The following is a 21,084-nucleotide window of genomic DNA, read 5'->3' on the forward strand; positions in this document are numbered from 1 at the left end:
ATCGCCACGCATGTGAAGCGCAGATTAACTGCAGAGTAACTTAAGCACAGTACTGCGGAATACAGTTTCACAGCTGCTTGAGTGTTTAGGCAAGCACTACATTTGCCTATTGCGTCCGTTGTGAGACAAGCAGCGTCTCCGCAAGGTTCCGGGCCATCATGCGCACCTCGCGCAGGGCTGCAGGGCTGCAGGCCGTGTCGTATTTCACTGTTCACTCATCAGTCTGTCCGGTTTTACCATGTCTGACTCAAACTCAGCCAAAGATACTGTAAACTGCGCAAAGCTACACGAACCTCTGGAGGAACCAGAGTAAAGACTTCACTTCATTAACTAGATACACACGGGGAGTCCCATGTATAGTGAGTATCAGAACACGGCCACGAACAGCACAAAGGCACGTGGGCTATAGTATGTTTATGACAATATCAATAGCCAAAGCATGGCCACAGATCTGGAGTGACATCACTCTGGTGTTTCAATGGAGTGCAAAGTCGTCGCATTCCGCAGACTTCCGTAGACCTGTAGTCAACCCCCTGCAATAGCATAGCAACCGCTCAGCAACACTATAGCAACCACCACACGACCATGAGGAAACACAACCACTTAGCAACATCCTAATAACCACGTAAAATTTAGAAGTTGCCATAAAGAAATGCACTTTTCCAGTTATATATTCATATGTTAACGTGACATGTAATCAGGGACGGATCCCGACCAGAAGCATCCACACAAATACAAATACATAAATCATAAACGAATTTTAAATAAAATTAACTAGTACTTTTAATGTTATAACATTCAGTTATGCTCTTTATTGAATCATTTCCATTTGACAACGACGTTTCTGACCCCCTGACTTCTCTCTCCCACCCTCTTCCTCGCTCTCCCTGCTCTCCCACCCTCCTCCCTCCCTGCTCAGTGGTCATGGCGGACAGCGCTAGCGAGAGTGACACGGACGGTGCGGGCAGCAGCAGTTCCTCCGCTGCCCCTCAGTGTCCGTCTTCATCGTCCACCAAGCCTGGCATCGTGATTTCTCCTTTTCGCCTGGAGGAGTTGACGAACCGCCTGGCATCCCTGCAGCAGGAGAACAAAGTGCTGAAAATCGAGCTGGAAACGTTCAAGCTGAAATGTAAAGCGCTGCAGGAGGAGAACCGAGACCTGCGCAAAGCCAGCGTCACGATTGTAAGTGACTGTACAGCCTCCCTCTCTATAAGCCTCCCTCTCTATAAGCCTTTATGCACTTAACTGCACGCCTCCCTGATATTAGCAGCGGTTCCTGCTCTTAATTATGTTTGCAAACTAAGTCTAGTTCGCTAGCTAAATAGGCAAGCTAATGCTAGCGAGCTTACTGTGAGGCAAGTGTTGCAAATCCAGGTCCTGGAAGTAAAAATCCGCACCAGGATTTTGTTCCGACTGCCTTAGACGGCTCTGCTGTAGCTGGGGCGGATTTTTACTTCCAGGACCTGGATTTGCCACCTCTAGTTTGAGGTAAGCCAGTGTTTTGCTAGCGAACTACTTGTTCTACTTGGCTAATGTTAGCTAATACCCCTCATTAATCTAGCTAGCTTTAAATTAAATGAACATACGCTGACCAGTTACTGTAACATTATGTGTGTTGATACTTGTTGTCACTCTTATCGACTTGTCTGCGTCTTGATAATATAGCTAGCTAACTATATTGCTAACTTGCTGAATTAAAGACGACCAGTTAGCAGCTGACGTTAGCCTAGCAGCTCTACAGCGCCTGTTCTGAAGAGCAGTTATGTTGCTAGCTACTAGCTAAATACTGACTTAACTCAGTCCTAGGAATTAAAGTCTTTATAAAAATCATTATTTGGACATTAAAATATCAGAGCGTGTGTGTTAATCACGGCTAGACGTGTCTACACGTATCTGTGTTTTTTTTTTTTTTACCACGGGAGCTTACAGTGTCAGGTTTGTGGTCGTCAGCGGTAGCTAGCTGGTCAGAGGGGGGCGAGGCACTGGGCTAAGGCATGTTTAACAAGCACTAAAGGCTTTTTAGGTAAGTAATAATCATGAATCAGTTAATGATGCTGATGAGGATCAGTATAACACGTGAGTTCGTTTGATTAATTCCTAAATTCCATTCATTTCATATGATTACAAATTGCAGCAATAAAAAAGGCAAATGGACCCAATCAGCATTAATTGTGTTCTATCATAGAACAAATGCAGTCATATGGTGAGTTTCCTTTTTTGATGTCATGTCATGGCTTGCCAAGCCTTGACACTGCAGTGTGTTGTTGTGTGCAAGCCTGAGAAGTTGTGTTGATACAGCTGCTGTGCTTTCAGTGGTCCATATATTGTTCTCTCCCACTCTGATTCAGAGGGAATAATACGATGCAAGTGTTGGCTACATATTTTGATGCACATCTTGGCAAATTAGAATAGAGTTCTCGTTGATTCCCTTTGTTGATGTTGGCTCTGGCTCTAAACATTGAGGAAAAATGTAGTTTCAGTTCTCCTTTACGTTGTGGAAAGCTGAATTTGTATTGCATAACACACCGTGATTTGCCTACAGCATAACTCTTACAGGCCAAAAAGGGACAGACAAGCATTTTACTCTTTAAGTCTGCCCTGCACTATTTTACTGCCTTGATGTAGATTTGCTCTCAGATTTTCAAGCTGATTTGCAAGCTAGTGAAGATTGATTTCAGTATTAAAGAAATGTTTAGATACGCTGAATAGAGCACATAGGCCTATAGATTATATAGAAAGTATATACATTTTGCTCCGATGCTTCTGATGTTTAATAAAAACATCAGATATAAATAATGGTCAGATGCTGCTTTTTGTGCATTGTCTACTGACACGATTACAATATAATCTTGCATCCCTAGATATTATATCATGCCTCTTCATTAAACCAAGTTTAACCATCATTGACCAAATTGTTTGAATGTTTGAACATTAAACATTCAATAAAAATGTCTCTGTAGTCCTTTAAATGTATGCCTGCATAGCACTGGTGCAATGGCAAATACTCATAGTCTTTTGGACTGTAATGCAAAAATGTCAAGGCTAACAGCATTGTAGACTCAGAAGTAAGTTTGTTATTGTGACCTTATTGTCTGATGTAGTCCACTAGTGCAGTTGTAGTGCAGTAATGTGTAAAGAAAAAGGACAACAGAAGTACACTACAGTTTTTGAACCCCAGTTTTGAACAATTTAAAACTGTTCTGCAGCAATGAAGGTTGACCTTCAAAAGTGGGTGCTACTAATTCCTATAGGTGTTTCAACTTTTCTTGATTGCTTACAACCCTCTCTGTCTGCATAAAAGCAGTGTTGGAACCATACCCTTGTGAGCATCAGTTGAACAGTATTGTACTGCAGGAAGTAATGTGTTGCTGCAAAATGGTGAGAAAAAGGCAATTAACAAGGGAAAAGAGACATACCATCATAACACATAAAAAAGTGGGTCCTTGCCAAGAAAGTCTAGGTGTCAGTAAGTTTTCACTCAGAAACTGGGTGAAAGTCTGACAGGAAGCGGTCTGGCAGACCCAAAGCCACAACTGAATCTGAGAACAAATTGCTTAGAAGTTTGCTAAGCCATTGCTAAGACGTCAGAATAAGACACAGAAGCTTGCCTAGGCCATGAAACCCCACTATTGGACTGCTGAAGACTAGAAGAAGGTACTGTTGACTCATGTATCAAAATGACATATTCAGTTCATCATGCAGGATCTTTGTACGCCGTTGTGTGATGGCCTGTGGCTGTTTTGCTGGATCTAGGGTCTGCATTCTGCACAGCCATGCAGGACCCTGGTACACGCCTAGTTGGTAAGGGGTTCCTCCTACAACAAGACAATGACCCAAAACATAAGAACTACCTCAGGGGAAAAAGAACGTAGTGGATGGTAGTGGTAGATGGTGGTGGATGGAGTGGCCAGCACAGTCTCCAGACTTAAACCCCATGCAGCTGGTTTGGGATGAACTGGACAGAAGAGTAAAAGCAAAGCAACCTACAAGTGCCACACATTTATGGAAACTTCTGCAACAGACTTGGGAAGACTTTCTGAAGAACCTTTAATTTCTTTTGTAGAAAGAATGGCACAAGTGTGTTTATCAGTTATATTTGCCAAAGGTGTGATGAGTCTACAATACAGTTTTTTGTTTTTTTTTTTCAGTTTTTTTTTTTATTTAACTCCCATTGCTTATTTGTACTATGCATTCATTTCAGAGTGCAATGAAACATTAAACTGAATAATTCCCGAAAAAGTTGTGGTGTTATAAAATGTTTGACTGGTACTGTATATTGGGAAGCTGCATACACTGCGTGAGTTTGTAATGAGTTGTAGTTCTTATTATTGCATTGTGACAATATGTAGCTTGTTGATCATGACGCTGTTTTAAGTAGCTTAATAGGACCACAGCCGTGCATCCAGGAAAGTGTCAATTGCTGAAGATCATATGGCATCTGCTTTGGCCCTCAGGCACCTTCCTTGTTCACATTCATTCACCATAGCAGCCACAGAATATTTTTGCTGGCTGCCAGATCTAAATATTTGATAATGCTCTAAATTTATTGTTTACTCATTGGGCTAACCATTAGCAATAAAAGTACAGCACGTTTCCATGTATCCATAGATTTTGAGAGTCTTTGTGAGACAGAACATCTGGATCTAATCCAAAAAATGTTTTTCAAATGTCATTGTTTCTGATCTGCAGCAAGCCAGAGCAGAACAAGAAGAGGAGTTCATCAGTAACACACTGTTTAAGAAGATCCAGGCTCTGCAGAAGGAGAAAGAAACGCTAGCCGTCAATTATGAGAAAGAAGAGGAATTCCTCACCAACGAGCTCTCTCGAAAACTTATGCAGGTCAGTGCTGAGCAACAATGTGTTGGGTTTGGTATTATGTAGACTCAGGTATCAGGTACACTCATCACACATTGTAGGTCACTTTTGTAGGTTTCCAATTCCTGGTTGGAGCCCAGCTGTTGCCCCTTCAGCCCCTTCTGCTCCATCCTTCAATGGAAAGCGACTATTGTAAGACCACCAATGTTATTGAGGAAGTACAGCAATGTTGGTGGGGTTTTATAGGTGTCCCTGCAGGTTTGAGAGCAATGGTCCTGTTGTCAGAAGCTGGTCATCATTCTGCAGTGTGCTTTAACTTTGTTAAAATATGTGTATTGTTAGTTTTTCATGTGGCAAAGTGGCATGTGCTTCTTATGGCATGTCTTATTTACTACATACTTACATATGTACTGGGCCATTGATTTGATCATTGATGATTTGCAGTAAGCCTGACTCTTCTGTTACCCTGATTTTGTGGCCCCTTTTAGAAAAAGTGTTGCAGACCACTAGGCTAGAAAATAGCAGCTGAGCTTTAGACTCTAACTGTACATGTAGCAACAACTATACATGCATATATCTGTACATAAGGTGTACCAAGAAAATAGCTGTCTAATAAAATGGCCTGTAAGTTTTGAAGCCTAATTCTAGACATCAAATATGGTGCTTCACCTAATTAATCAGAAATTAAGTCTCTTTTAAAGTAGTTGAAGTAGTACTTTCACCTGCTGTAATGTTTATTTGTAAGGTTTCTATAAAGATTGAAATTGACCACAGATGGAGAACCACAGGTATTGTTGGTCAATGTTGATCTTTAGAGACAGATATTGTGTGCAGATGGTTGAGTCCTGATGATGACTAGGTTGGTTACTGGGAAAAAAATAGTTCTAGCTTTGAAAATACTGGTCTTTCAGCCAACTGAGGCAGAGAGTCATGTGATTTTGGGGAACATTTTGGGAGAATGGAATTTGTTGAGTAGCTCCCCAAGGTCACATTTGAGGCTTTCAGCAATTTGTGTGTTGTGTGTGTGTGTGTGTGTGTGTATATATATATATATATATATATATATATATATATATATATATATATATATATATACACACACAGTCATGCCCGAAAGTATTCATACCCCTGGCAAAGTTTGACTTAAATTTACTTTTATTTAACCAGAAGTTATATTTTTGCCTTGAAACGACACAGGCATCTCCCAGGAGATAACACGATGATGTACAAGAGGCATCATTGTGGGAAAAAGTATTTCTCAGCTTTTATACACATTTGAACAAAAAGTGGCATGTCCAAAATTATTCATACCCTTTGAAAACTGTCACAGTATATGGGAAAATCCAAAGTTCTATACCATTCCAAATAGTCCAAGCTGTTTTAAAGCATCCTAATTACCCTGATTCATTGGGAACAGCTGTTTTAATCAACTCAACAGGAGAAAAACAGCAGCTCTCTGCAGTTGGTTTGTGGACAGTCATGGCTAAGACAAAGGAGCTCACTAAGGACCTGCGGCTGTGCATTGTGGCCGCTCACAAGTCAGGAAAGGGCTATAAAGCCATATCAAAATGTTTTCAGGTTCCAGTGGCTACAGTGCAAAGTATTATTAAAAAATACAAGAAGTTCCGCACTGTGGAAAATCTCAGAAGATGTGGTCGGAAGCCAAAAGTGACACCTGTGCTGGCCAGGAGAATAGTGAGAGAGGTGAAGAAAAATCCAAGGATCACCACCAAGGCCATCCTGGTGAATCTGGACTCTGCTGGTGGCGACATCTCAAGGCAGACAGTTCAACGGACACTGCACACTGCTGGGTTCCACGGACGCAGGCCAAGGAGGACACCACTTCTCCAGAAAAGGCACACAAAAGCCCGCTTGACCTTTGCAAATGCTCATCTGGACAAAGAAGAAGACTTCTGGTGTTCTGTTTTATGGTCAGATGAAACAAAAATTGAATTGTTTGGCCACAATGATGTGTGCACCATTTGGCGTAAAAAAGGAGAAGCCTTCAACCCTAAGAACACCATCCCCACTGTCAAACATGGTGGTGGGAACCTAATGTTTTGGGGGTGTTTTTCAGCCAATGGACCAGGGAACTTGATCGCAGTAAATGGCACCATGAAAAAAGAGCAATACATCAAGATTCTCAACAACAACATCAGGCAGTCTGCAGAGAAACTTGACCTTGGGAACCGGTGGACATTTCAGCATGACAACGACCCAAAACACACAGCCAAAGTGGTGAAGAAATGGTTAGCAGACAAAAACATTAATGTTTTGCAGTGGCCCAGCCAGAGTCCTGACTTGAATCCAATTGAGAATCTGTGGAGGGAGCTAAAGATCAGGGTGATGGCAAGGAGACCCTCGAACCTCAAAGAGTTGGAGCTCATCACTAAAGATGAATGGGCAAAAATACCAGTGGAGACATGCAAAAAGCTGGTCAGCAATTACAGGAAGCGTTTGATTGCTGTAATAGCCAATAAAGGCTTTTCTATTAATTATTGAGAAGGGTATGAATAATTTTGGACATGCCACTTTTTGTTCAAATGTGTATAAAAGCTGAGAAATATTCTTTCCCACAATGATGCCTCTTGTACATCATCGTGTTATCTCCTGGGAGATGCCTGTGTCATTTCCAGGCAAAAATATAACTTCTGGTTAAATAAAAGTAAATTTAAGTCAAACTTTGACAGGGGTATGAATACTTTCGGGCATGACTGTATGTATATGTATATATATATATATATATATATATATATATATATATATATATTTGAGGGAGAGAAACAAACACTTATGAATATGCACTGTCTCAGCAAAGCAGAAGGGGGAATAGGTGAAACTGAAGCTGTTTTTGTTTTGTTTTGTTCCTTTCTTTTCTTATTGGAATGCAGCTTTCTGCATTAGCATCTGATAGAATTTGTTTGTACCTTCTACTGAATCACTGGGACTGAATGAAACTTGTAAGTACTGTCTCTGTTTTCTCTCAGCTACAACATGAAAAAGCTGAGCTGGAGCAGCACTTGGAACAGGAGCAGGAGTTTCAGGTTAACAAGCTGATGAAGAAAATCAAGAAACTGGAGAATGACACCATCTCCAAGCAGCTTACATTGGAACAGGTATTCTCTTGGTGCAAAAGGCTTTCATGACTGATACTTAACATTTTCAATACTGAAATCTGTTTAGAATTCAATACTGAATTCTATTTTTGACACAGCCCAAGTGTTAGATACCGACAGTATGTATGAGTACAACCCTATTCGTACAGGATTAGTTGTACACTGGGACGTGGGGTAATATTATTACAAAAGTAATTATTTTTAGTCCCGTTCAAATGTGCATGTTAGTCATATTAATCCCATATATATTACTTCCATATTCTGAAAAGGAGTTGTTGCATCTTTTCTCAAATTTGGAACTGCTCAAGGAGGCATTTCGTTTTGTTGTGAATGGCACAGAGACCTTGGCTTTAGGCAAATCATTGTGTAGCGTAGCCAGTAGTCTTCAATTTTAGTTCAAACTAGAATGATTACTGTAAGTAAGATTAGTAAGGTTATCATCACATTTTTGAGGGCTTAAGATAACCGTCTCAGTCCTACATACAGGCAACATTTGTTCTGTTGTGTAATGGCAGGCTAATGTGCAGCCCTCCCTAACAACTAACTCCTTTTAATATAAAGGAAAGCAGCCTGTGTGCCTACAAGATCTTCTGCTTTTTGGATCACTTGTTTAACTAAACCTGTTATGTGTTTTTTCAGCTCAGGCGAGAAAAGATTGACTTGGAGAACACTTTGGAGCAAGAGCAAGAAGCACTGGTTAATCGACTATGGAAGCGAATGGACAAGCTGGAGGCAGAGAAAAGGTCAGTGGTGTCCGGTTAATATCAGAACCCTAGAGGGTAAGTTTAACCAGGCTAAAAAACAGCCTTCTGTGTTTCATGCTAGACTGTTTCCTTATATTAACCAGTTGAGTCCTAAGTGCCTTATGACTGCATCACCTGTGTCTTAGTACTTAGTTAGTCCTGTTTCAAAGGCAAATATTTAAAATTACTGAAAAAATCTCACAAAAGCTTTATGAGTAGTTTGAGTAGCTTTATGTAGCGCTACTGCACTTTTCACACCAAAGCAACAGTTTTGTTGACCCTCCTCTGCTTGCGGAGGAAGCGAAGAAAAAAGTTGTCTCATATTATTCAGAAATTTAAGATCCATGGGACTGTAGCCAACCTCCCTGGACGTGGCCGCAGGAGGACAATTGATGACAAATCAAAGAGATGGATCATTCGAATGGTAACAAAAGAGCCCAGAAAAACTTCTAAAGAGATTAAAGGTGAACTTCAAGCTCAAGGAACATCAGTGTCAGTGTCGCACCATCCGTCGTTGTTTGAGCCAAAGTGGACGGATAAAACGGACAAAAAAATGAAAAGTGTGGCGTGCAATATTATTCGGCCCCCTTGCGTTAACACTTTGTAGCGCCACCTTTTGCTGCGATTACAGCTGCAAGTCACTTGGGATATGTCTCTATCACTTTTGCACATCGAGAGACTGAAATTTTTGCCCATTCTTCCTTGCAAAACAGCTTGAGCTCAGTGAAGTTGGATGGAGAGCGTTGTGAACAGCAGTTTTCAGCTCTTTTCACAGATTCTCGATTGGATTCAGGTCTGGACTTTGACTTGGCCATTCTCACACCTGGATATGTTTATTTGTGAACCATTCCATTGTAGATTTTGCTTTATGTTTTGGATCATTGTCTTGTTGGAAGATTAATCTCTATCCCAGTCTCAGGTCTTTTGCAGGATCCAACAGGTTTTTTTCCAGAATGGTCCTGTATTTGGCTCCATCCATCTTCCCATCAATTTTAACCACCTTCCCTGTCCCTGCTGAAGAAAAGCAGGCCCAAACCATGATGCTGCCACCACCATGTTTGACAGTGGGGATGGTGTGTTCAGGGTGATGAGCTGTGTTGCTTTTACGCCAAACATAACGTTTTGCATTGTGGCCAAAAAGTTTGATTTTGGTTTCATCTGACCAGAGCACCTTCTTCCACATGTTTGGTGTGTCTCCCAGGTGGCTTGTGGCGAACTTTAAACGAGACTTTTTATGAATATCTTTGAGAAATGGCTTTCTTCTTGCCACTCTTCCATAAAGGCCAGATTTGTGCAGTGTACGACTGATTGTTGTCCTATGGACAGAGTCTCCCACCTCAGCTTTAGATCTCTGCAGTTCATCCAGAGTGATCATGGGCCTCTTGGCTGCATCTCTGATCAGTCTTCTCCTTGTTTGAGCTGAAAGTTTAGAGGGACGGCCGGGTCTTGGTTGATTTGCAGTGGGCTGATACTCCTTCCATTTCAATATGATTGCTTGCACAGTGCTCCTTAAGATATTTAAAGCTTGGGAAATCTTTTTGTATCCAAATCCAGCTTTAAACTTCCCCACAACAGTATCTCAGACCTGCCTGGCGTGTTCCTTGGTCTTCATGATGCTCTCTGCGCTTTAAACAGAACTCTTAAGACTATCACAGAGCAGGTGCATTTATACGGAGACTTGGTTACACACAGGTGGGTTCTATTTATCATCATCAGTCATTTAGGTCAACCTTGGATCATTCAGAGATCCTCACTGAACTTCTGGAGTGAGTTTGCTGCACTGAAAGTAAAGGGGCCGAATAATATTGCACACCCCTCTTTTCAGTTTTTTATTTCTAAAAAAAGTTTAAAATATACAATAAATTTCGTTCCACTTCACGATTGTGTCCCACTTGTTGTTGATTCTTCACAAAAAATTACAATTTCATATCTTTATGTTTGAAGCCTGAAATGTGGCAAAAGGTTGAAAAGTTCAATACTTTTGCAAGGCACTGTACATGTTGACAAGCCCCAAAGCTTCTGGGAGAATGTCCGATGGACAGATGGATCTTTTTGCCAAGGCGCATCAGCATGTTCACAGATTAAGCATATCAAGAAAAGAACACTGTCCCTACTGTGAAACATGGAGGAGGCTCTGTTATGTTCTGGGGCTGCTTTGCTGCATCTGGCACAGGATGTCTTGAATCTGTGCAGGGTACAATGAAATCTCAAGACTATCAAGGGATTCTTGAAATAAATGTGCTGCCCAGTGTCAGAAAACTTGGTCTCAGTCGCAGGTCATAGGTCTTGCAACAGGATAATGACCCAAAACACACAGCTGAAAACCCAAGAATGGCTAAGAGGAAAACGTTGGACTATTCTGAAGTGGCCTTCTATGAGCCCTGACCTAAATCATATTGAGCATCTTTTTGAAGGAGCTGAAACATGGAAAAGGCACCCTTCAAACCTGAGACAACTGTAGCAGTTTGCTTATGAGGATTAGGCCTGCTGAGAGGAGCAGAAGTCTCATTGACCGTTACAGGAATTGTTTGATTGCCTCAAAAGGTTGTGCAACAAAATATTAGGTTAAGGGTATCATTTTTGTCCAGGCCTGTTTCAATTATTTTTTTTTAAATAATTCTGTTGAAGCATGGTTGAAAAGCAATGTCTGACTTTCATTGGTTAATTTTCATAGCATTTTTATTTTTGTCAGATTCAAGTTATTTCTGTGACCATTGTGGGGTTTTCTTTCATTAACCGAGGGGTACCAGCAATTCTATCCATGTGTGTAATATTTTTTTTATTATAGTGGTAATAATTTGAATGTTACTGTAGGTCATTACATTAATAACTTCATAGAAGTCTAAATAGCCTCAAGTGCCATTTCAAGTTCTATAACGCTTTGTCTAGTCATTTGTACCATAACAATGTAAATAATCCTTAAATCCTTAAATAATCCTTTTGACTCCTGACTTACCATAGAATGCTGTGTTGTAGGTTTGGTCACATGTCCTTCTGTTGTGTTCCGTCAATGTAGAATTCTCCAAGAGAAGCTAGACCAGCCGGTGTCTGCTCCTCCATCCCCCAGAGACATCTCTATGGAGATTGATTCTCCAGAGAACATGATGAGGCACATCCGCTTCCTGAAAAGTGAAGTGGAGAGGCTGAAGAAAAACCTGCACACTGCCGAACTGCAGCGTGAGTGTCTGAGCTAGGCGAGGCTCACCAGACTCGTTCAAATAAAGGATTTTTTGGCTAGATGTGTTCCAGGGCACTAGATGGTGGAACCCGAAACCTAACCCTGTCTATGCATAAAATATTGTGTATATTCTTGCTTATTGTAGCTTTGCCAAGGCACACACTTCGTATTTTAGAAATCTGTGTCATATCCACACAAATGTTCACATAAATCCACTTTCAGTGTGGTAGCAAAATGCATGTTATCAATGACCATACTTCACATTACACCTTGCTCAGTTCTAAACTGTACTTTTAAAAAGCAGTGCAGTGTTTCCGCTGGTAACATTTCTGTTTCAAGTCACATACACTTTATTTAAAAGGAAATCTTTTTATTAAAACCTTTTGTCTTAGTTTGCTGCTCCATATCCTGGGCATTACGCATGCTTGCATGTTGTTCGCTTCATTAAAACATACAGTATCTCTGTAACTTCTCTCCATTTTTAAAAACTACCCTAGACAGAGTTTATATGACATTATTTTGGTGAGGGAAACAGAGCTTTATTTGAACTAATCAGTGCAGTGAAATTACCAGTTAGCAGCCTAATTCTGGCTCCCTATTCCACTTTAAATAGTGCTGCACAGACATTTCAATAGCAAAACGTAAGTGCTGCATTATTTAGGGTGAAACAGTTTGAGAAGTTGAGAAAGAGGAAAACCTTTGCTTAGAGTTGGCTTAGAACCTTGCTGCAAACGTGATGCAGCAACAACAAACGGTACACAGAACAGCTGTTAAGTTTTTCTTTAGATTTTTTTTATTTTAGTTAAATCTGAAAGGGTGTAATCCTCTGTTTAGTGATCTGTAGCAGTTCTAATTTATTAATAGAGGTCTCGCTGTCTGTCTATCCCTCTACAGCTTCTACAACTCTCTAACTATCTGTCTGTTTGTACCCTACATTGTAGCCAAACATTTGGCACCCTACATTTTAGCAATCACTTTCTGTTTCAGATTTCTTTTATTATTCTTCACAGGCACTGGTATTTTCTTCAGGAAATGCATATCTAGTTTCTATTTTGGTGCATTGATAGGCGTGTCATCAAATATAGGCTGGTGGTGTTGTGGATGTTTCTGACAGTGTCCACTAGATGGAGCTGTACACAGTAAAAGCCAGCCTTCCCAGCTGAATTCTCAGCTTAGTTTCCTCACACCTGCTGTTACATTGTAATTCCCAAATTTTAGGGGACAGTAGTAAGCCTAGTGGCTCATATATGTAGGATACATTGTACCTATTGTGTTTTTAATGGGCCTGCCCACAGAACAATGTCATTGTCTACTTTTGCGAAAAGCTTGAGTAAGGTCTTGCATTCATGACCAAGTTCTGGTAACAGTCGTCTTTCTGTAATCTACCCTGCCCCAGTCATCCTGCTGCATCCTTTTTTTTTAACTTGGCCTATTGCTGAATTTTGTCTTTCATGTATATATTAAAACCTTAGTTCCACATAGGTCTTGCAAATACTTTAGTGTCAAATAGATTACACAAATAGAACATCTGAAGACCTTTTTGTCATACGGTGCCTGTACATTATATATCTTAGACACAGAGAAACGGGCCCAGTACATTGAAGAGGAGCGGATAATGCGAGAGGAGAACATTCGGCTGCAGAGGAAGCTGCAGCGGGAGGTGGAGCGACGGGAGGCTCTGTGCAGGCAGCTCTCCGAGAGCGAGTCTAGCCTGGAGATGGATGATGAGAGGTATGTAATGCCACTAGTAATGGATTACCTTTTGGTATTACTTGTCAGCTTCCAAATGATCTCAGTGTGAAGGAAGACATTGAGGAAAACTTACTGTGCCTGCCAGGGTGTAACAGTACACAAAAGTCATGGTTCGATTCAAGTTACAGTTTGTTCAAGTCAAGTCAAGTGGATTCCACCTGGTGTCTGGTAGTCCTTTTGATTGTTGTACATTATGTAGTGTTTATTAAGCAGTACAAGTTTAGAAAAGCGGGTTTGGCACCGGAAGGTTGCTGGTTTGATTCCCCTGACTTGCAGGAAGTGAAGGCATGGGGAGTGAAGGAATAGTGCTTTTTCCTTCCTAAACATCCTAAGAAAAACACTTTCAGACAGGTGTTACTGTCTGCTTTTACATTTCTGTGGTATCTGTTACTTTGTACTTATTTTCTTGTGTCCATCCAGCCGTCAGGGATGCATTTCTAAAAAAAAACGCTATTGCAGTAGATGATATATTGGTATGTCCTGATGTGTTTTTACCTTTCTCATACTCACTATCTCGTAGGTACTTTAATGAAATGTCAGCCCAAGGCCTTCGTCCCCGCACTGTGTCCAGTCCGATCCCTTACACACCCTCGCCAAGCTCCAGCAGACCCATATCACCAGGTACACATACAAACACACACTACACACCACATGTCTTATCCTGTAGTCAATGCACTTTTGTTTTAAAACATGTCAGTAAGGCACTTTCTGTTGCCTCAAATCTCAATTTTTCCGAATTTATCAATTTTATGTATATTTCTCTATTAATAATATTTATCATACCCATAGTAATGCTAATAAACAGATCAGTGTACCAGGGCCAGATTAGTTTACCAATCATGGCCAGATGCTAAAGATATGTTCTCCTCCTTATCCTGGCTGTTAACATCTGTTGCAAGCAGCGTGGATGCTCTTGAGTAAACATATTGTCTAATCTTAGGCTTTTGAAAGTTATTCCAAGAGAAATGGCAGGGTACAGCACCACCTGCGAGCATAAATCAACGTGGCGCCACTCTTGGCAAAGTGACAGCTGCAGGCATAAACGCTGAGTTGTGCTACTTTGTCAAAGCGTGCTACACTAGTGTATATTTATATGTGCTGCCTAAATTAAACAGCAGTTAGGATATTCTAAAGCCTAAATTAGCCTTAATAGGTTAACCCAGATATTCTGTGAATACAATGTTTTATGCTAATATTATAACAATTTATTGTATTTGAAAACTGTATTTGAAAACTGCATTTTTAAACATCTGTTCAGGGGGCATCAAATTCTATTCCTTGTTGCTGTGATGAAGAGTAGAGCATACCAGTGCTACTCCTTCTCAATATTTAAATCTGTTTGCTTGGACAGAGATCAGTAAGTCAGTGGGCATTGTACTATATACCTGCAGCAGTGAGCAGGCTTGGGTTAGTGACATTTTTTGGGAATGGCAGACATTAGCTGACAAAGTTGCGACGAAAAGCCCTTTCAGTTACTATACTGTGTTTGCACTTCCATGCGAAAGAAAAATGCAAACTGTAATGCAGGCATGCGTCATTCTAGTGATTTGAAGTTTGTTCCCACCCTTCTTATAAACAGCTGGTGAAGAATGTAAACGTCTCTCACAAAAGCATATCATTAAGTGTAGTAAAGGTTTAGGCAGACAGTCGGTTTGAGCAAATATTTGCTGTTTGGCTAACCTGTGTCTGTAAACAGTCAGTATGGATTTTTAGCTAAGGTACATAGACTTCTCAGTAAACTATCTTCCTATCTAATGGCAGGATAAACAGTACTCTTCCCCCTTCTTTGAGTAGAAGAGCCCCTATTTCTCCCCCTTTCTATATGTATTTACACCTTAAAATGCACAATGGCTTTGCCTTAGGCAGGCATTTTTTTACGAGCCATTCGTCTTGTCCCAGTCACCCGACTTGTATTTTACCCTACTGTATATAAACAATTAGCACTTGTTACGTTATGTAATAAATCTGTCTTAAGTTGTTTTTATTAAAGTGTAGAATTTCCAGTGATTGATTTATGCTGTTTGTAGTGCTGACTGTAGTGCTGTTGGGTGTATGTGTGCGTGTGTGTGTGTGTGCGTGACTACTCCCATTGCAGGCCTCTCATATGCCAGTCACACAGTGGGTTTTACCCCTCCGGCCACGCTGACCCGAGCAGGCATGTCCTACTACAACACACCAGGCTTGCATGTGCACGTGGGAGCCTCACACGGCATTGCAGTGAGTCACCTCCATTTTCCCTCTTTCTCTGTATTTCTGTGTCCTTTCCTTCCATGCCCATGATGGCTTTCCCTGTTCAGCCAGCACAGACCCCGGGTCAACCCTACAGAGAGAGATCATCTAAGGAACTCTTTGTGCAGCCTCTTGTAAATCTTCCTGTTCCACCAATCAGATCAGGAAAGGTGGAATATTGATTACAGTCTTGCCACTGATCTCTAAATGTCCTTTGCATAGTTTCCATCGTTACTCAGATTGTTTCCTAGCAACCTTACAGAACTGGGGAATTGCAGAAGACACTAAATTGGGCAGAGCTGGTACAGAGAGAAAAAAGACAGGCTGTTTAGTGGCTTGATAAAGCTAGAACATCATTGCCTGTGTCAGTTTATGTAATTTTTTGGGTTTGTGTTACGAAAGGTTCTGGTTAAAGCTTTGTTACAGTGTATTAATTAATATTATTTGGTTCTGTGGTGTCCATGAGGGGGACTGAAACCATGATTTCTGTTACCACTGAATTACACTTTGCAACTGTAGGGGGAGCCCATAAGCAAAACTGGTGTTTTAACAAGAGTATCTTGACTGGGAAAAACCGGGAAAGAATCAACCCTTTGCTGCTGTGGCATTGTTGATCTTACCATGGCTACACACGTGACAGGGAAGTGGACAGTTGTTTAGCTTTTAACTAGATATAGATTAGGCTGCATTTTGAATTAAACTTTGTTTTATAATTAAGCATTTTGGAGAATCTTTGAGATTTGTAATCATTACAGTTCAGTCAACACACGGTTTACAAGAATCGGGTCCATTACGTTCTGATGCCTCAGCACAACACAGAAGCCTGGTCATCATGTAGCGTACTGAATGCTCAGTTAATGTTCAGCAACAAGCATGTGTAAGTTAACTGCATTTTGCCCATCCACACACAAACACTGAAGACTGAAAATAGCACAATTTGTACACAACTTTGTGTGAACAATAGGTCAGAAAGCAGCAGAAAAGGCTACATTCTTTTCTTATATATATATATATATATATATATATATATATATATATATATATATATATATATATATATATACTCTATAGTCTCCATAATTAAGTGTTTGATCTGAGGTGCTTCTCCCACTTTATCCTGCTTAACCTGGTTGTCCTTTTGCTGCACAATACGCAGGAAATGCATCCTTCCTTATTGTTTCTCTGCACATAAATAGAATGAGTTTAAAAATAACTCTGAGTCGAGCAAGAGCCATCCTTTGACGGGGATTAAAGGGGACAGAGTGTCATATGTTTTTTTTGTCAAAAGGCTTTAAAATGTATTCTGTAAGACATTTTTCCAAACCTTTTGAACATGCTTGGCTTGGGGAAAATGGGGGAAAATGCTAAACACTTCTCCTTCTGTGGCAACTCTTTCCTGAGTTAAACAAGTTGAGTATACTTTCACATTTTCTCAATGCAGCTTGACCATGAATGAAATTTAAACCTTTGTTTAAAACACTGGTCCACCATACATGCCCATATTGTAGTTCTACAAGATCATATGTATTAATGAAGCTTTAGAATTGAACTAAACCCGTTTAGTTCAAAGGGTCCAATGTTTTTGCTGTATGAAGCCATCTTTAATTACTTGTATTAGCTGAAGTGAAGTTGACTGCATAGGCTCTCTGAGGGACAAGGGATTGAATAGGCAAACTGGGTAGAACTTAGCAGACAATGCTGGTTCAAATATGTAGAAACAAACTACTTAAAAATTGTAATGATTCAAAACCATTGGATTCGATTTGCTGGGTTTTAGGTAGCAGACTACTCCATCTGTAATGTGCCTGCAGATACTACTTTATTTTACTCTGCTAGCGAACTAGTTAGCAAGCTGAAGGCTAGCAAAAGCCAAAAATAAAGGCAAAGCATTATAATTTGGGTTGCAATTACAGTTTTAACTCCAGGATTACAGCCAGAAAATGTTTTACTACATTGACGTGTTTTATGCTTTTAATTTGCTTTGCACTTACAATTATTATCTGATCAGTACACTAAGGCTGATAGCTGATAGCCGAGGGGGGAATGTATTCCACTTGAACTCTGCTCCTTGATATCTGCTTTTTCCCTTCTGCTTACCAGTGGTCACTTGTGTAACATAGGTAGGGCGCACTGTCATGTTTTGAGTTAACGTTGCTGAGGTCATGTTTTGTGCCCGCTGTAAGAAATGCTGTGTGGACCGCTGGTAATCATGGTCTTTCTTCTGCCTCCCCCAGAGACCGTCCCCCAGAAGAAGCAACAGTCCAGACAAGTTCAAGCGCCCGACGCCTCCTCCTTCCCCCAACACACAGGCAGGAGTGCATCCTGGACCCCCTCCACCTCCTCCCCCAGTGCAGTCAGCACCTTCACAGCAGCCATAATGCATGAGCTCTGCCGCACACCCATCAGAGTGGACTCAGACCAGAGCTACTGTATTCCCGCCAAGCCAAAGGCTTAATTGTCCTATGTACATGGAGTTGACATCTTTGTCTTGCACTGAGATTCATATAGGCTTCACTGTTAATGTGTGTTGTGTTTTATTTTTGTTTTTTGTCTACACCCCCCCCCCATTTCTGAATGCAGTTCAGTGGTCTTGTGGCATTGATGGTGACACTAAACCTGCCTGGTTTCATTGCTAGAACGCTTTTTTGGAGAGCAGAAGGTTTTAACAAAGAAAAAAAATAGAAACAAAAGGGAACAAGTTGATGCGTTTAGCCTCAGCTTTGCATCAGGGAGCGGTAATTTAATTGGCCTGTATTTCACAGAAGCAGCGTGTGCCTGTGTATGGTTAGTCTTCTTTTTAAGCCCCGCAAAAAGGGTTTGCTTTGCTTAAGGAAAACTAGATAAACACAAGGTACTGGTCAGGAGGAGGAGCTTCTTGATGAAAATGTCCGCAGTAACTTTCACACTTCATTATACAAGTATGTGTCTTCTAACAATAACACATGAGACACAGGCAGCCGGTAGCAAGCTTCTGCTGAAAGCTGTAGTTAAGTGCACCAGATGGGTTGGTGGGGAGTGAAGCTAATGGCCTTTAAGGGATGAAGAGGAGATCTGGCGTTGGTTTGGCAACCGTTGTTCCCCCACGTCATTTTTTGTGCACTCACTCGTATGGCTAATTAGCTCGGGGCTCTGTGGCAATGAAGCTTGCCGTAGTTGTGCCTCATGGAAAAAACCTGTTTGCACAGCAATATGCATTTGGTGCCCTGCTTGGAGAGCATGCTTTAAATGCAAAGTATGTGTTTACCCTAGCCTAGCCTGAGTAGGCAAGTGATTTCGCTTTCTGTTTGCGTGATTTTGTTGTGTTTGTTTTTTTTGGGGTGGGGTTGTAGGCTCGAAAGCATCCTTATTATCTCAAAGGGAGAGAGAATGGCTTACTTATGCTGCTGTTGGTGTGTTGCACAGTTTGTGCATCTGCCTGACTGTAGTCCTCCAGGACGCGTACTGATTGACACGTTAATGCTTTTGGCGCGCTGCTGCACACGTTTGAATGAATTGCCTTGGTCTGAAGAGAAGGACAAAGAGAGGTTCAAGACTAGTGTATTTGTTCTTGTTCCTAATTCTCCTCCATCCACATATTTCCCTAAACAGTGTCTGTAACCGGTACCACTGACTCCCCCCTCGACCCAATTCCACCCTGACTGTGTCCTACAGTATGCATACAGTATAAAACGCTGTGTTGACTGGTTTTGAAAGATTTCAAAGATTTGTGCTACGGATGCACTCAAGTGTAAATAGACATATCATCTTTTTGTAAGCTTTGCGGAAATGTCCAGGGTTGGGGGACAGTGCTTTTTGAAATGTTTGAAGTTGAGTATGTGTTGTGTGATCTTAGACCTCCTTATCCATGAGTGATGCTAGTTTTGGCTTTGGCTTTTTTTTTTTTTTTCTCCACTTAACCAAATGCCTATCACTCAGTGCAGCTAAATTGCAGAACAAGGAAAAAAAGAGAAAACACAGAGCACTTACTGTATATTGTGAAGAACGCTAATTTATTGCAGTCACAACAGATCAAAAAAAAATCTGCTAAATGAAGATACAATACTGGTACTAAGCAGTTCCATTGTGGTTAAGGCACAGAAGTTTAGAATGATTCTAGGGTTCCTTAGGACCCTGTTGGTGGTGTTGAGCCTCCGCAATGTTGATACACCACTATGTAACTAACACACACCATGGCGTTAAGGGTAAGGGGTCTCGATTCAAGGTGTGTTTTGTTTTGTTTTTCTTTTCTTTTGGTCCCCATAAGCAATTTTTCAACACCCTGGAAACCAGGGATGGCTTTTCTACCTTTATGTTTACCGTTGTGTCATTTCAGTGTAAATAGACATTTCATTTTGTAGAGGAAAAAGTATCTCGTTTTACCATGAAGTGTTCAAATACATTTCAAGTTTGTGTTCGAGTTTTACTAGAACTCAGACCACCCCCCACCACCCAATCCCACCCGCATTGTTTTCTTTTTAAGACTGTTGACAAATGAATGTAAAGTTTGTTCATGTTTTACTGCTATCTTTAATGGATGGAACACCTTTGAGCCTTAACTCACTGTGGTATTGCTAAATGTAAGCATTATCTAGCTTATTCCCACATAAAATAATTAAAGCCTTAATATGTGGTCCCATATGTCTACACTTGCCTTTGATTTTCTCAACAAGGATTGGTTGTAGATGTGAGCAGCTGTATTGCCATACATGCAGAGGAATCTCAACAGGGTTGGTGCGAAACCATACAGTACAAATCAATGGTACCATAAATGGTACGATTCCGAAAACGTTAGACAGAATTTTACTGTGGTTTGATTAGAAACATTTGAACCAGCTTAGTGAAGGTGTGTTGTTGGTGACCGTCTCTCAGCAGCCACTGTGTTCTTGACCTTGTGTTTGGTAGTACTCCCACAGTCTGAGTGGCTTTATCTGCATGAGCAAAACAAGGCCTTGGACTCTAAAGCAGCCTGTTATTCAATCCTGATCAGTTTCTTGTAGTTTGAGAAGTTCTCTGTAAAACAACACAGTTGCAGACTGAGCTTAAACAAAAAAGGTTGTCTTGTTGCTTTTTATTACAGCCACCTTAAAATCTTAAACTTGAGTTGTCCACATTTAAACCACATTTTAGGCTGCTGGTGTACAATGGTGCAGTTCTGACCAGCATAATTACTTCATTTAGCCTGTGTTGTCTGTCTATTCCATTATATTTGCTGTCTCTTTGTATATTCTAGGCCAGAGTCTGGGATCCCACTGATCTTTTACTGTAGCACTAA

General features: G+C 40.9%; 1 protein-coding gene across 1 annotated transcript; it reads left to right on the forward strand.

Moving 5' to 3' along the window:
- The first annotated feature begins 921 nt into the window (after positions 1–921).
- On the forward strand, positions 922–20,450 carry ccdc6b (coiled-coil domain containing 6b). Its single transcript, XM_072667523.1, has 9 exons — positions 922–1,182; positions 4,690–4,839; positions 7,803–7,931; positions 8,571–8,674; positions 11,691–11,851; positions 13,427–13,583; positions 14,125–14,225; positions 15,700–15,821; positions 18,068–20,450. Exons 1-9 carry the CDS (start codon positions 925–927, stop codon positions 18,209–18,211), a joined length of 1,326 nt encoding a protein of 441 aa, XP_072523624.1. The 5' UTR covers positions 922–924; the 3' UTR covers positions 18,212–20,450.
- The last annotated feature ends 634 nt before the right edge of the window (positions 20,451–21,084 follow it).

This window comes from Salminus brasiliensis, chromosome 22, assembly GCF_030463535.1.
Source record: "Salminus brasiliensis chromosome 22, fSalBra1.hap2, whole genome shotgun sequence".
In the NCBI taxonomy this organism is placed as follows: Eukaryota; Metazoa; Chordata; class Actinopteri; order Characiformes; family Bryconidae; genus Salminus; species Salminus brasiliensis.

Excerpts from the sequence above, each read along its gene's own strand:
- ccdc6b (XM_072667523.1), top strand. The coding sequence starts at position 925 with ATGGCGGACAGCGCTAGCGAGAGTGACACGGACGGTGCGGGCAGCAGC. Across the intron at positions 4,840-7,802 it reads TCTCTCGAAAACTTATGCAG|CTACAACATGAAAAAGCTGA; the intron begins GTCAGTGCTGAG and ends GTTTTCTCTCAG. Across the intron at positions 7,932-8,570 it reads AGCAGCTTACATTGGAACAG|CTCAGGCGAGAAAAGATTGA; the intron begins GTATTCTCTTGG and ends GTGTTTTTTCAG.